This window comes from Amaranthus tricolor, chromosome 1, assembly GCF_026212465.1.
Source record: "Amaranthus tricolor cultivar Red isolate AtriRed21 chromosome 1, ASM2621246v1, whole genome shotgun sequence".
NCBI lineage: Eukaryota > Viridiplantae > Streptophyta > Magnoliopsida > Caryophyllales > Amaranthaceae > Amaranthus > Amaranthus tricolor.
In genome coordinates, this window is record NC_080047.1 from 7,234,745 (window position 1) to 7,250,712 (window position 15,968).

General features: G+C 34.0%; 2 protein-coding genes and 1 non-coding gene across 3 annotated transcripts; 1 reads left to right on the plus strand and 2 right to left on the minus strand.

The window, feature by feature from the left end:
* Positions 1-1,094: 1,094 nt before the first annotated feature.
* On the minus strand, positions 1,095-11,021 carry LOC130828356 (probable CoA ligase CCL6). The gene is made up of 19 exons (XM_057694317.1): positions 10,615-11,021; positions 8,681-8,744; positions 8,506-8,595; positions 7,882-7,938; positions 6,991-7,039; positions 6,805-6,881; positions 6,554-6,590; positions 6,367-6,461; positions 6,041-6,205; positions 5,158-5,268; positions 4,995-5,082; positions 4,845-4,911; positions 4,687-4,762; positions 4,277-4,394; positions 3,326-3,571; positions 2,370-2,509; positions 2,101-2,283; positions 1,900-2,019; positions 1,095-1,375 (listed from the first exon to the last, which is right to left on the minus strand). The coding sequence occupies exons 1-19, from the start codon at positions 10,758-10,760 to the stop codon at positions 1,328-1,330; spliced, it is 1,977 nt and encodes a 658-aa protein (XP_057550300.1). The 5' UTR covers positions 10,761-11,021; the 3' UTR covers positions 1,095-1,327.
* Positions 8,884-8,957, plus strand: TRNAI-AAU (transfer RNA isoleucine (anticodon AAU)). Its single transcript has one exon. It is a non-coding gene; the product is annotated as a tRNA-Ile (tRNA).
* A 130-nt stretch (positions 11,022-11,151) lies between the features above and the next one.
* Positions 11,152-13,762, minus strand: LOC130828364 (RING-H2 finger protein ATL65). The gene has a single exon (XM_057694328.1). The coding sequence runs from the start codon at positions 13,615-13,617 to the stop codon at positions 12,415-12,417; it is 1,203 nt and encodes a 400-aa protein (XP_057550311.1). The 5' UTR covers positions 13,618-13,762; the 3' UTR covers positions 11,152-12,414.
* Positions 13,763-15,968: the final 2,206 nt, after the last annotated feature.

A 15,968-nucleotide genomic window follows, 5' to 3' on the forward strand; every position in this document is an offset into this window, starting at 1 on the left:
TGATATAGTCTCACTATGAGACAACCTCTCACAAGAATTGCTAAAAAATTTAAAATATTGATTTTCTCTTCTTAGTTTTAGAATTTTAAATTATTATCTTTATAATAAATTTGACTGTTTAAATTATAGAATATATATCATTGAAAATTAAAAAAAATTAAAAATAGAAAAATTATAATAATATTGAATGAGCCCATATAGTTATCTTTTAGTCTTATTATTTTATGGCAACAAGCTAAAAGTTTTAATCCTATAGACTAAAATAATGGATTTGGAATTTGGTTGATCACAAGGTGTGATCACAAACTTATTGTTAACCATTCTTAGGACGTGAATCGATGATAAGCAACAAGCAAGTAAAGTTATTATTTATCAAAGGAAAAAAAAATGACAAATACTATTTATTTATTTATTTATAAAAGGTGTATGGTGACTAAGATTATTTTTCTCAATCTATAAAATTTATACTGCATGATTTACGAAAAGGAAAAAAGTGACATAAATACTATTTATTCTTTTATAAAAGGTGTATGGTGACTAAGATTATCGAAAGTAGGTTTAAAAAATCCCCATTAAGTATTAACAAGGGAGGGGAGAGAGTTGAGCCACTATAGTGATAGAGAATCCCTCAACCTCGACTATAAATTAAGTTTTCAGAAAAAACCTTATAGTGCATGATTTATGAGCGAAAAAATTCAGTTGACCCGGTGGATAAACTACCCACTATTAATAGACAAATAAAATATACTCTTTTCTATTCATTTTAAATGTCTTTTTGTATTTTTTCAACACTAATTATCAATCACTCTTATTATGTGATTTATTTTAAATTTATAAGTTAAAAACATAGTCAAGTGAAATCTTGTTTTATTTTTTTATAAATTTTATTAATATTAATTTTTTATAATTTTACTCGAGCACAATTAAAGATATTTAAGATTAAAAACGTGCATTTACAAATATCCCAAAATTAAATAGGACATTTAGAGATAATAAGAGGGAGTATTTGTTATTGGTGATCGGTGAGTTGAATCCACTACCTTCTCGCAATCTAAAATGACTAAGTACAGATGTGTCTTTGGGCAGTTCAAGCATTCAAGACCAAAAGATAGTAGGAGCATATACTATTTATCATGATCAAACAGCCAATGCTAAGGAAGCTAAGGTATAGTTACTGGTTATGACATTCTAAAACCCAGGTTGTATCAATGAACAATTCGAATTACGACATAGACTAGAATCTATATATGGTAACTTGTACAACTATTATCTAGTTCGGAGGATTGGATCTCCATGCCTCGATATTCCTTTCGTTTTCCAGCTCGTCTCACGCTTTTGATCCCTTTACTTTGCTATACATCTCGTTGATCACTTCCTATAAACGAAACGAAGATGAAATTGTTAACACATCATGACTAACTCATTTCGGTTTTGACAGGATTAAAGTATCGACTTGTCTAGGGCCGGCTCATTTATCAGGAGCTCTATGAGCCATGGGTCAGGGCCCCAGTATTTTGGGGGCCTAATTTATTTAAAATAAACTATATAATGTGAATAGTTAGTGTTATTTTACGTAATAATTGCGTTTGATCTGGGAATTGGGAGGTATTGACTATTAAGTGACTTTTCATCATTTTTATCAGCTCAAAAGTAGGTTGTATTGCTCCAATTGTGATTTTTGATTGAAATTTTGTTGTTTGGGATGATTAATTATATCTCCTAAAAGAAAATATTTATCGGGATTTGAAAAAAGTAAAAAAAAAACAAAAAAAGAATTTTATCCTTTTAAATGATTGTAAAACACGTTCATTTGCAAAGGGCCCATATCTTATTCTTCGCTCAGGGCCTCTGAAATATCTAAGACAATCCTGAACTTGTCGAAAAATCATCAAAACATACCTTGTAGTGTTTGAGCAACTGAGGCCTCTTCATTTTGAAGGTTGGAGTCATCAAATCCCGTTCAATATCAAAAGGAACAGGTTCGAGGAAAACTGCTTTTAACATCTCAAACCCGCGAAGCTGTATGATATTTTGTAATTTATGAGAAAACACAGTCGAGAATCGAGATGCTTATAAAAAATTAAAGGCCAAAACAGATACCTTATGTTTTTGAGCAGTGCTATTGAGCTCATCCAGAAAATATTTTCGGGCTTTTGTATTTCCGCAGAGTGTTTTGAAGTCACCCGTTTGGTTATTATTAGCGGCCCAATCTTCCACTGCCTTTCGCTCAGGAACAACAACAGCCACAAGAAATGATTCGAAGCTGTTGCCATAAACCCAAATCTGAAAAGGGAACGGAAGCCTGTTAACCGACCATTTAAAGTACAAGCAACATATGTTCGTGCCCCATGGTGTGAGAAAGGACTTACGGATGTTATAAGATTACAGCGTAAGTATATGCTTTCGAGGTTCTCGACCGCAATATATTCGCCCTGAGACAACTTGAAAATGTTTTTCTTCCTATCTATGATTTTCATAGATCCATCAGGCTGCCACTCCCCAATATCACCTGAACAAGGGAAAAAAATGCTGAGACTGCCTTCCTGACAAGCATATACTTGTTTTCACAACATTTCGGACATGGAGTAATGAGCAACAATATTGTCAAGCGCAAGGCGAAAAAGTCCTTGCCTTAGTCCATTGTTCACCAAAGATTTAGTGGTCAAATCAAGAATTACTTGTACAAAAAACGACTGAGCCTCAAAACATGTAAACTCGGGATATTACTAGGTGTATGAGTTCAATTGTAGTCAATTGGAAACAATCTCTTTGTTATGTTATTACAAGGGTAAGCTTAAGTACATCCTAATCCCAAACCCGCCTAGGCGGGTGTCACTTGGAATTGGAGAAATGACTTATTAATGGCATGTGGTAGGATTTCATTAGTAATTCTTCATTATACTTTTTTCGAATCACAGGAAAAAGTGCGATTATAACTTGGAAAAATTGATATTAATAATCCAACTTATCACCCATCCGCTATGAATAATTTCAACTTTAAATTACCTTTTAATAAACCAACCTTTGCCTGTAATTTACTTTCAGCATACTAATAGGGTATGTTGATAGCAAACTAAGGATAAAGGTTAGATTGTTAAAAAATAATTCAAAGGTTAAATTATTCACTGCGGATGAGTAAAATGTTAGATTATAATATCAAGTTTTCCTTATAATTTTATATTTCAGGTAAGACTTTTGTACCTTCATGTTCGCTTGTAAGTCAAAGACAAAGCCTACAAAATTTTGTTTATAATAGCCTCGAAACATAGTAACATTCACAATACAACACAAATTAAAATACTTAGCTTGCACAAATGATATTTACCTGTATGGAACCACCCATCTATAAGAACTTCTTGAGTTAGATCTGGCCTCTTGTGATAACCAGAGAACAAGGTGTTTCCTCTCAAACAAAGTTCTCCTCGTGGTGTGCTTGAAAGAGCATCATATTCCATCTCTGGAACTGATTCAAGTCTTGCTTCTATAGAAGTATTGGGGATTCCCACAGTCCCTATCATTGAATACGCATTGGCTATTGAATTGAAGCATCCTCCACAGCTTTCAGTTAGACCTATCAATGGTTGAGTAATTTTGTTGACAGATTTGGAAAATGAGTGGAATGATCTAACATTGTAATATATCTTGAAGCGGTATGAATTGAACATTGAATTATAGAACTGACAAAATCACGGATAGCCTTGTGGGTAGAGGCAGCGTGTGAGCCATAGTGTAAAAATAAGGCCGCTTCGCATCGCATCAGTTTTGTTTTAAAGGTTTTCAAATTAAACAAACAGATATTCCCCGCATTGTAAAGGTGTAAAAACCCACGTTTTAGGCCGTGTCAAGGGATATCGTATGGTTTTGACCGATATTTAGGCGTTATATAACCGTCTCAGTCCCGTTACCGCATCACCATTCTGTTATCGCAATCGTGAACGTTATTACATTTTTACACCATGGTGTGTGTTCATACAGTCAGAAGAGTCCCTCCATCAAGATTTGATGGTCACATTGTGCCAAAATCTCATTACTAAGAAGCATAAGACCTGATTTCCGAAAAGAATACCTTTATATTGCGGTGTTCTTCCCCCTCAAAAGTCACATTTCTTAAAAAAGACATTAAAACTTTCGACCATAAACGATAACTTAAACGTTATCAAACATTCTAAAATGTGTTAAGATAACATCGGGAGGCCCTGAAATAACCAATTGCTTTCTGAATCTAAGAGTCATCCGTTTATTTTACACAACATAAACATAAAAATTCATGACTCACCGTACCCCTGTACCACCACACAGCAGCAAGTAACTCTAAAAAATTCTTCAACATGACGTGGCAAAGGTGCTCCTCCAGATAACAGAAGGCGCACTCGACCACCAAAGCTTTGTTTGATCTAGTTAAGGTCAAAACAGGTGTAGGACCAAGTTAATAATATACAACACTATCAGGAAGAAAACTAAATTGCGAAAAAAGGAAATATAAAATAAGGTACAATTGGTTGTAGAGGCGTTCAAAACAAACCCGACCTTGTTACCAAACCAATTTGACCCAACTTCGAAAACGATTTACAACTATGTAAAAAACAATATGGACATAAAGACCGATTTCAAACCGTCCTGAAAAACCTAACCCGAAATCAACCTGATGTACCGAATGAACACCTCTAGTTGGGAGAATCCACCAACCTTACTGAAGAAAAATTTGTCCAAAAGAGGCGCAGCTTCATCTTGGCGTAGTCCCTTCTCCAGATTCCGCAGTTTGCTGTTAGATAGTTACAGATAAACAAAATATAACGGTTGAACAAAAAGAATCAAATTCAACATAAAAAAAAAACTGAGCTTACTAGTTATAGGCATAGTCAAACAAGCCCTTCTTGAGAGAACCACTGGATGAAATTTTATCCACAATACCTTTAGGAAATAGAATAGGTTATCTAATAATTTCACAATATAAGATAATTGTCAGCGAGGACCACTGGAGATCAGCTATGTACCATTATATATTCGGTCATAAACCCTGGGAACCCCACAAAACATAGTTGGCTTCAATTCATGGAGATCCTCAATAAGATACTTTACATCCTGTCAGTGAAATTCATTGTTTAGAAAGCTCTAAAAAAAGTTAAAGCCGAAGTTTTTAAGGCAGCACGAGCTTACCCCTTGCCAGAAACCTATTGAGGTCCCTTTGGAAAGGCAATATGTTTCCACAATCTGATCAAATATATGAGCCAATGGAAGAAATGAAAAGTAGACATCATCCGAGTTTGCCTGAAACAAAGGATCTTTTTAGCTCAATGTTTCGGCAACAACAATGATAGAATGTGTAGAAAAACTGAAGACCTTAACGGCCCGTTTGGTAGGTGGTAATAAACGATGGTAATAGAAATGAAAACTAGTGTAATCAGTTGAAAAATCTCTTGGCTAGTTTGATGGTTATGCTTGTCCAATTTCTGCCATCTCATTTTCTTCATAAAATTCATTCCAATGCATTACCATTGGAAGAGGTGATAATGAAAATTTATAAACAAAAAAAAAATTGTGATCAAAGTTTCATCACCATGGTAATGAGATGGAACTTTTAATGAAATTTTACACTAAAAATCATTCTCATTACCACCATTTAATACCACCAACCAAACGGGCCGTAACACTATGTTTGGATAGCAAGTTTGGATGGAAAAGAAAGGGAGGGAAGGGGAAGGGAGGGAAGGGAAAGGAAGGTAAGAGAAATTAAAGGAAATTAGCTCTTGTTTGTCTAGGAGGGAATGGAAGAGAAAGGAAGGGAGATTAGTGTTTTCCTTTCAAATCTTTCCACTTTTGGAGGGATTACAACCCTTAAAAAATTTATCCACATTTTTCTTCCAAATCTCTCCCCTCCAAATCCTTCCCCTCCCTTTTGTACTATTCAAACAAAGAATCCTTCATCCCTCCAAATCCCTCCCCTTCCTTTCCCTCCATTTCCTCCTATCCAAACATAGTGTAAAAGTATATACAATCGATGGCATCAAGCTTCGGAAAACAGGAAGAGAGTGCCAATTACCGACTTGTCTGTCTCTGAAAACAGGTATTCTACAGCATACACTTCTGCTGTAAAGGCTGCATTAGTAAGAATAACCCCCTTTGGCTCTCCTGTTGTGCCACTTGTGTACATTATGGTGCAGATATCTGTCTTTTGTTTCAAAGGAAGCTCATAATCTTTAATTCCCTACAAAAATAGCGAACGAAAATTGAAAGTCATTAGCAGAGTTATCTGTGTTATATGAGATGAGCCCCCACTAGGAAAAGGCGAACGTAGAATTTCAGAGCCCCCACAACTATGCTTCATATTTTTTCGGAGTAAATTAAGATTAAGCATAAGAGACTTACCAATTGAGAGAATTCTTCCCAAGAGAAACAAGACACGCCAGCTTCCTCTGCTTCATTCTTCTGTGCACCAGAGATGTTCTCAAAGCTGACAATGGCTAAGGACCGAAATTGAATGCATCTTGATTAATAAGAAAGTTACGCAAGCCACTATGTAAATACACTGTGAACAAACTCTCGGTTTACCTACTTTTTAAGGTCGTACACTTCGATAAGCATGCCAATATCTGCAGAAGCATCAAGGCATAGCATCACTAAGTAATATTCAGAAAACTGAGACAAGTGTGTTTCTCATCCATAATAACGCACATTTTGTTAGGCCGTGACAAATCGTCACATGATCATTCCATGGGCCCACTCGTGTGGATACACCCACGGGGCACCCATGGGTTCGGGCCCACAAACAATAAAGAACTTACAGCTAAACAATAAAGAACTTACAGCTGGTATTTTTTTCTCCTGAACGAAAACTATGGAGACTTCAGCATGATTAATGATGAACTCCACTGCATTGGCCCCTGCATTAAGTTTTACAGCATTACTTCCAGTCTAGTACAGTTACACACTTACACCATAAATTATCATTGGAAAACAACTAATAGAAGATAGAGACTCAAAGTAGCATACCAAGTGTGTCATACAATGGCACATAGGATATTGCTTGGCTATTGCAAGCCTGAAAACAAAAATATTAGATTTGTTACTATCCATGGAATTCGACTACTACAACTACGAATAATAGCTTCGTTAATGCATTTAAGTTGATAAGAAACATGATGTGTACGCTCATAGGAAACAAGCTCTAAAGTGAACAGAAGAATAATCCATAATATCCCCTCACAAAAGATACCAATCCAGAACATAGCCACCTTAGAAGGATTTGATACTTGGTCTTATCTGACTTGAGTATATATCCAAGGATTGGAAAAAGTTTTCAACAACTATAACACAACATTCCGTTACCCCAATGCCATCAAGTGGCTCACAACAAGGGTGGGGTTTGAAGAGGTCGAACATACGTGAGCTTCAAGGATAAAACTAACAAAGAGGTTGTTTCCGATTGACCTTCACGTAACAAAAAGCACACATGATTTAATGAGTCATTTTACTTTAATCCATCACAATCCGAAACCAAAGAATTATAAATTCAACTCTAAAATAACGCATCAAAGTTTCCAACTCATGTCCTAGTGTTCAGGGTCCACCACAGCTACTTGAAGTAAAATGAAAAGTCTACTTAACATAGAGAAGTGAGAACGATGATATCAATCAAAATGGGAAGTTGGAGTCGCCTTCAATCAAGTTCACAGAAATTGAAACAGCTAAACCTACGTGGAGTCAAGAAATAAACTTGTTTCCCTTCTATCAACATGGGCAACATTTTTAAACAACCAAACAACAACATGCCATTAGCCTAATGCTGGGCGGCTTCCGCCTAAGGTGGCTTCTGCCTAAGCCGGTTTATTTCCCAAAAAAAAAATACAGAAGCTACCAACTTTCTACAGCTAAGTAACATACCTGCATAGCAATGATCCACTTGGGGCAGTTGGACCCATAAATTCCACAATGACCTCCCTACAACCAAAAATTGGGCCACAAAAATCTCCATTAAGGTTCACATTCACATTCAAGCCACATGTAAATGTAGGACATACAAAATGCATAATCTCATTAGTAATCAAGCAATTCTGCAATAGGTTGTTGCAACTGTTTTATACCCCTTTTTACCCAAACCCCTCCATACCTAAAAAATTAGATCATAAGCATAACCCTTATCAAAATAGACAAAGAAGATTACCACCAATTAGACCTCAACTCGAGAATGATAAACAAATGAAAACAAAGGTCCCGATACACGCCATAAACAAGACACATAGCTACACATGTTTCATAAGACTCGATACTCATTAATACTCCCTCTGTCCGGTGAAAAAGCACCATATGACTCAAAGCATGTGAGCTTTGGATTAATGATTATAATGAAGAGATGGCCAAAATTTTTCCATTAAAAAGTTGTAATGTCTTAAACTTTTTGCATCAAATTGTACTAAATTATAAATTACAATTTATACAATCAAATGAAATGAATATAAAAGATGAAAATCAACAAAAAAAATAAAAATAAAAAATGCCAGTACTCACAGGATTAACTCCACGTTGTCTAATAGATGAACCAATTTGAAGTGATGAATCATAAACCTCTTTGAAAGTAAGCCATTCATATGGACCCGCCTGAAAAAACAAAAATCAACAAAATTTTAGTAAAAAATTTAAGTTCTGTTACAATTAAGTTTATCAAGAAATAGAAATTGCAAACCTTTCCATCAATGATTTGACGAGAACCCAGTAAACGATTAGTCGGATATTTTTCTACAGATTTGCTGAAACCAACATAACCCATTAATTAAACATTTTCTTGAGTAATTTATTCAAATCAAATGTAGCAGCACTGCAACACAAACAATAACTAAGATTCTAGCATGTAAATTAATAAATTACTAGTAATTCAATATCAACAATGGCCCATTAGCTCAGTTGGTTAGAGCGTGGTGCTAATAACGCCAAGGTCGCAGGTTCGAGACCTGCATGGGCCAATTGTTTTTAATACATTTTTGTTATTTTATTTCCATTTTTGTAATTTGTCATTTTTTTGTATATCTCATTCCAATTTAATTTGTACATATTTATATTTATTTATATTTATTTATATTTATATTCCAAAGAACCGATCATTTTATTGCTTTGTTTTCTGATTTACCAGATCATTTAGGACAATGACTTGTAGAATTTCAAATTTAAATGATCGCATAATACTGACATTTCCAAAAAAAATTTAATAATGCTTTAATATGTTAATTTCACTTTCATCAAATATTAATTGGTTTGATTTCATATTCCATAGTCAAATTACACATAATTGATCACAAATATAGTTGGCAGATTATTGTATTTTATAAATTACTCCTATATTCTTTTAAGATTGCTATATTACTATATTTTATGCAAATTTTTATATGAAACGGTGTTACTGTGAGACAAACCTCATGATTGGATTAAATAACCTAAATGGAAACTTTTAGCTTATGAGCTTTTCGTTTTGAAATCAGGGTCGAAGCAAAGCTGTTGGAGGCCCTATTTATTTTTACGATGTCTTTTAAAATGGGGCCCTTCATTATATTAAAAGATAAAAAGAAAGTTTCTTTCAAGAAAAGTAATTCAAGAAAAAATGCATTATAACATTATATTACTTCAAATATAAAAAAGATACGAACTAATTACTTTAAATGTGTTGCTCAAAACCGAGCCTAAACAGCACCATTTAATATTTCAGGCCCCTTATTTCGGCCTTAGGCGATCGGTTACCTCGGATGGCCAAAAAACCGCCCATATTTAAGGTCGTCTCATCGTGAGACGATCTTATACAAGACGGTTCTCTTATATTTCTATTAATCAGCCAAGTAATATGAATTAATTTCATTTCAATCAAGTGAGAAAAAAAATGTTAAGTATGTGACAATTGACAAGTAATCCAATTAACTATAACACATACAATTTAGACCACAAACATAACTAGCAAGCCCTAAATTGTGGGAGTTTATGATCATCCAAACTTATATTCTTGTGCATTGCGCAAGACTCAAGGCCGGTCCTAAGTTTTTAAGGGCCCGAGGTGAAAGATTATTTATAGGTTTCTATACCATTGTATACATAAAAAGTTTGAAACTTAACACTAGTTGAAACTAAAATTTTTTGGAGGCCCTGAACGTAGGCACGACTTGCACTTGTTAGGACCGGCCCTATGTGGAACATAAAGTATACAAAACCCATAGGCCATAAAGGTAGGAATTGAATTAAGAATATTGCCTAGATTAAGCACTATTTATTGATTCTAATTTTTAAGTAAGATAAAATTTAATTCTCATTTGAAATATTACATTAGAAATTTTAATTTTACTTTTTTGATCTAACAAGTAATAAGAATAAATGGATCAAATGTACTCCTTTTATCCTCTTAATTCTCTTAATTTGCAAAATTTCTTATTTTTGTCTGTCTTAAATAATTTAATTTTTTTCCTTTATGCATAGATTCTCACCATTTTTATGATTTTTATTCGCACATTTTTTTTTAATCTGGTGAGTAGGTAGCAAATTTAGAAAGACGGACTGAAGACTATATAACGATTACAATGTGATTGCCATGAGTAACGACTTACACTAACAAAATGAGTAAAGAAATGAAATTAAAAATACCAAAAGAGATCCCAAGGAGCCTCGATGCCCTCAGGAACACCAGTGAGGCCATTTTTGGCGTAAATGCAGCGATAAACAGCTCCTAGTGATGGCCTACTCTCCGTCGCCGCCCTCGCTTCCTCCACCTTCACCGTGTAAACCGCCATTTTACTCCCTTTCTCCGACCCTATTTTTGATCTTATTATATTTTGTAATTTTAATGAAAAATGCAATATTTTTAGCTAACTTTTATATCATGGTAGGGATTAAAGGAACCCGAAAACAAAGATAAGAGGAAGCAAGAAATGATGGACAAATTCATAAATTCAAAGGAGAATTTAAGGCCTAAGTGTGGGTGAGTAGTTGAGTCCAGTGATGGCAATTAATTTTACAGCACAAATATATGGTTGGTGTTGTTAATATGTTTATAAACTTTTATCATTATAAATACTACCCACATTTTCTTCTTTGTATGTGTTTAGAAAAATTCATTAATGCTATTGCTTGTTGCATTTTGCAAATTAAATGTTGATGCTATTCTAAATTGTTGCTCTTTTAAGAGTTTATTTGATTGATCAAGGCTTTTTGGCTTAGGATAGTTTTCACGGTCTTATATATTTGACATTTTTAAAATTAATTAATTATTATTTTTATTTTCTGTTAGAAAGTAGTTTTGTCAAGAAAAATTCTTTTAAAGAAAAAAATTTCCTTAGCTTTGGACTAAACACTCCTAAAATTTGCATATAAGCACAGTGGCGGAATAAGAAGTATTCGAATAAACACTAATCATCCCATGAATTTTATAGAAAACTAATAGTACAAAAATAGAGAATAGAGATACAGAGTTGGCTTTATTGTTACAACATCACGCTTGAGAGTTGAGACTTAGGTTTGATACTTGTTGTTTGCGCCTTTTATTAGTTTTTTATTTTTTATTTTTAGCTTTTTTTTTAACAAATAAATAAATTTCTATTCTAATTACCATTCTCCCTGAGAAGCTAAGTAAACATAGATTATATTAGATAATATATAATAGACATAAAATTTCCGATTCAAAATCTTTTTTATTTTCTAATCTTGAGTAGTACTACTTGTAAAAGCAAATCACTAAGGTCAAAAACAATACAAATTGGCCAAAACAAAACCATACAAAAGAATAGTCCAAGATCACCAAAATATGCCCAACATACTAAAATTATTTTACAAATCTACACCATGTTTCATATTTCAAGTATATACACAACAAAAGAGAACAAAACCTTTTTCTTCACAATATAGTACTCAATTTCCTTGCATTAAAGGATCATTTCCCTAATTTCTAACCAACATCACTTCCATAAAAACAAAAATACATACCAAGACTCTTAGTATATCCTAAACCTATCCCTCTTATAATTCATTACTTTCACAAAATCGAAATTAAATTAATAAAAAAATTATAAAAACATTATCTGTTCGACTCATTTTACTACATCCTCGTCTTAAAGATCGAGGATGTAAAAAAATAAGCTTATACAAAATAATGATATATTTATACTATGTTTTAGGAGTACTAATTAAATAAACTGACATCCACAATAAAATAAAGCATCTTAGTCAATTTGGTGGATTTTTTCTCTCTATCGATCTAGCAATCCCTTAATTTCTCTGTTTCGTCAATTTCTACCATTAATGCACTAGACAGTTGACACAACCTCCCATTAATTTTCTTACCTTTATTATATTTACACCACCTCAAAACCCCACCACATTTACTCCCTTCCTCCATCACCACCGTTCGTATTCCCGCTCTAATCCAACGACTGATTTGTCATCCACGTGTCATAATCTCCTATCGTCTAATCTATTGTTATACCTTTCCGGTGAAATCAACGCTTCAGGATCACCCAATCTCATTCTACTTGACGAAAATATTCCATTCCCCGGTCTTCCAAACAACGGTGACGCGAAAGGTAAAGGTTTCATTCTTCTAGAAGATTCACCGTGGCTGGCGTACCGTAAGCTTGCTGAAGATTCTGACATCGGAAAAAAACTCCGTCGTCGGAAAAATGCTGGAGATTTTATTGTTCGTCGGAAAGAGAATACTCGAGATTTTGCTATTGACCTAAACGGCGTTGATGATGGTCGTTTTGTCCAGAAGAAACTCCGCCGTTGATGGTGGTGGTACGGCGTCGTTGCTGGCTCCATTACAAGTCTCTCTGATGGAATACTTCGCTCAAATCCGAACGAATACGATCTTTTTAAAAGGAAATCTGATTCTCTTCTATTGCACCTGTGATCTTCTGATTGGATGACGCAATTTTCAGGAGAGAATATCTCCTGAATTTCACAAGGATTCTCAACTTCCGGTAAAGGTTCTAGAAACATGCTTTCAAGGAGAATTCCTTCGTCGAAACTCGGCCGAATTCTCGACGCCATGATTGGAGACAACGGTGAATCCAACGGCGGAGGTAAATAAACCCCGGCACGACAAAGCGGACACGTGGCGTGAGATCGAAGCCACATATCGATACAATCAACATGAAATGAATGACAGCAATGAGGTAAAGTACGTATACTTTCTCCTTCCTCAAATTCAAGTAAACAAACAGCACAATCATTGAATCCATCAACTTCAATAAACCCTAATTTCGTCGGGAACTTGTATATAGTAAGAGGTATGTTCTTGATCACGGATTCGTCTAAGCCGTAAGGGGAATAAACATAAAAACCATCAGAAGATTCGTAAGGGGGAGGAGAGCCAAGCTCTAACGGGGGGAAGAATCTTCGACGGCGACGGTGACGACGGATGAAGTGGAGAAATGGCGGGAAAAGGTAGCGGGAAATAAAGCGAGAGTATGTGATGAAGAGGAAAGCCGCCGCAGCAACGACTACCATTGCGATCAACGGTGGGCTGAAATCGATGGGTGATTTAGACGGTGGAGATTGGTGAATGTATAGAGATGTAGAATATGATGTAGGAGCAAGTGTGGGACCCAAACCTGATTGAGGAAGGTGGTGAAGTTCTGGTGGTTTTGCAGCCATTTTTTAGAGAGAAATCGAAGAAGTTAAAAATGGCGGAATTGAAGTTGTTTTTATTGTGAAGTTAAAAGTGGGGCAAGTGACACGTCAGCAAAGGAAATGCAGTAGAAAATGTAGAATTAGTTAAATTTAAGTAAAATGTCTTGAATAAACCTACTTATTGTCCATTATTATGAATAATTTTTACTATTAGTTATCCTTAGATAATTTAATTTTTGTAAATTATTTTATTGACATCACATCTTGCGATATTATTTGGTTACTGTAGCCTGTAGGCACATACTATTAAAAAGAAATAGGGGTAGACAACTGAAAAAACATTAAGAGGAAGAAAAAGTGAATGTAACGACTAATAAGTATCTACAATAGTCCCTTAAAATACGACAAAGAGTGTTGTCAGTAAAAAAATTAGGATATTTAAATTTTATCAACAGTATATATTATTTAGAACACATGAAAAATTTATGGGTTAATTTTTCTATTAATAAAAGAGAAAAAAAGAGTGGGAGACCCTCCCAAAGAAGCACTAATGTGGATGAGGAAGTGAAGTGCTGAATACGAAGTGTTGACTAAAATGGTGGGTGATTGACTTGAACAGTTTATTTAAGATTAATGTGAAAATGATTGTTTTTTTTTTTTTCTTTTTTGAATTCCAATAGTTGGAGCTGGAAAGTTGAGCTTGTGGGGGAATGTGGATGCTTCTTGTTTGTTGCTCCTTGGTTTTTCTAATGTGAAAATTATATAATGATCATATAACTAAGTGTTCACTTTTGATCATTATTCAATATTCATAGTTAGTAATAGTTATCTGATGCTTGTGATCCAGTCGTTCAGATTTGATAGGTATAACTTTATGTTTTTTATTTGGACCACTAACCATACACAACCAGTAATGTAAATGATTTTACTCTTTGACCGCATTCTCCTTATAAGTATAAATTGTCGCTTTTTTGTTTTTTTCAGACTTTAATTATAACTCCTATAAGCGGAATATACTGGATAATATGATGATAATGATAATATTTGGCTTGTTAAAATAATTTAAATTGCGTAGATTATATTAGAAAAAGAGGAAATAAAGTTTGAATGAGAATTAAAGAGAATATAGTAAGGTCAATTGATTCACAAATTATTGTGAGAGACGGTCTCTCAGAGAGACGCATTATATATGGGCTAAATAGTCCAAATAATACAAATTAAAGAGAAAATAAGAATGTGGACATCTTATTTTGAATTTGTCTTTTGGAGAAACGGTCTTTTACAAAAATAGCTGCATTTGATAAAAGAAAATGTAGTAACAAGCAAATCAAGTGAACAAATTCAATAGAACAAAGAGTATAACATTACATATTTACAATTGATAATTGATGATGAATTGTATTTTTACTTGTTCGACATTTAGCACAAAAATCTCATTGCAATCTATCCCAACCTGTTGTGACCTAGCATCAACAACAAGACGAACTTTGTGTTTTTTATAGGTGTCATTAGAATTAGTTTTATGCTTAGAAATCCACGTACATCGAATGACTTTAGCATGAGGTGGACTGAGGAACTAATACCACATCTCATTATCAATAAGAGCATTGAACTCATCAATTATTCCAATTAGGGTAAAGTCAAGTATTGAATCTTTAGGGTAATTGGGTATTGTAAATGGAGATGTATAAATGCATCAAATAAGGGTATTTTATATGTGTGCACACACACATATTATATATATATATATATATATATATATATATATATATATATATATATATATATATATATATATATATATATATATATATATATATATATATATTTATATATATTGTATAAAAAAACTCATATACAATCGTCGATTCGTCGTATATAAGCGGCTTGTATCTATTGGGCTTTTATCTAGTCTAATTGCATTCTCTAACCCAACTACAACTTTAATTACTACCCAAAATTGTCTCCTAATTTCAACTCCCTATTTCCTCTTTTCTTAAACCAGTTTTTTTCTCTTTTCTCTTCCCTTCTACATTTTTAATTTTTAATAAGTAAAGGTAAAAATAAAGGACCATTCCAGTATCCTGCACAAGGCAGGGTACGAGTAGGGGGTTTTCTTTTTCTTGAAAAAGGCGGACATACCATATTCGGTACCCTCAAGGAGGGAGTAAAGAGGGATATCCACAGTCAAGAAACCCCCCAGTTGATACCTGCACCCGGTAAGGGTCAAACCCAAAACCTTTTACTCTACATTCAGATGTTCTATCCATTATTAATATGTCTCATATTTAAATGATATATTTCCTTTTCCTTTTTTAATCTCAATAACATTTTCAAAGCGCCATTATTGGTGGAGCTCCAGCTTTGTTAATAGC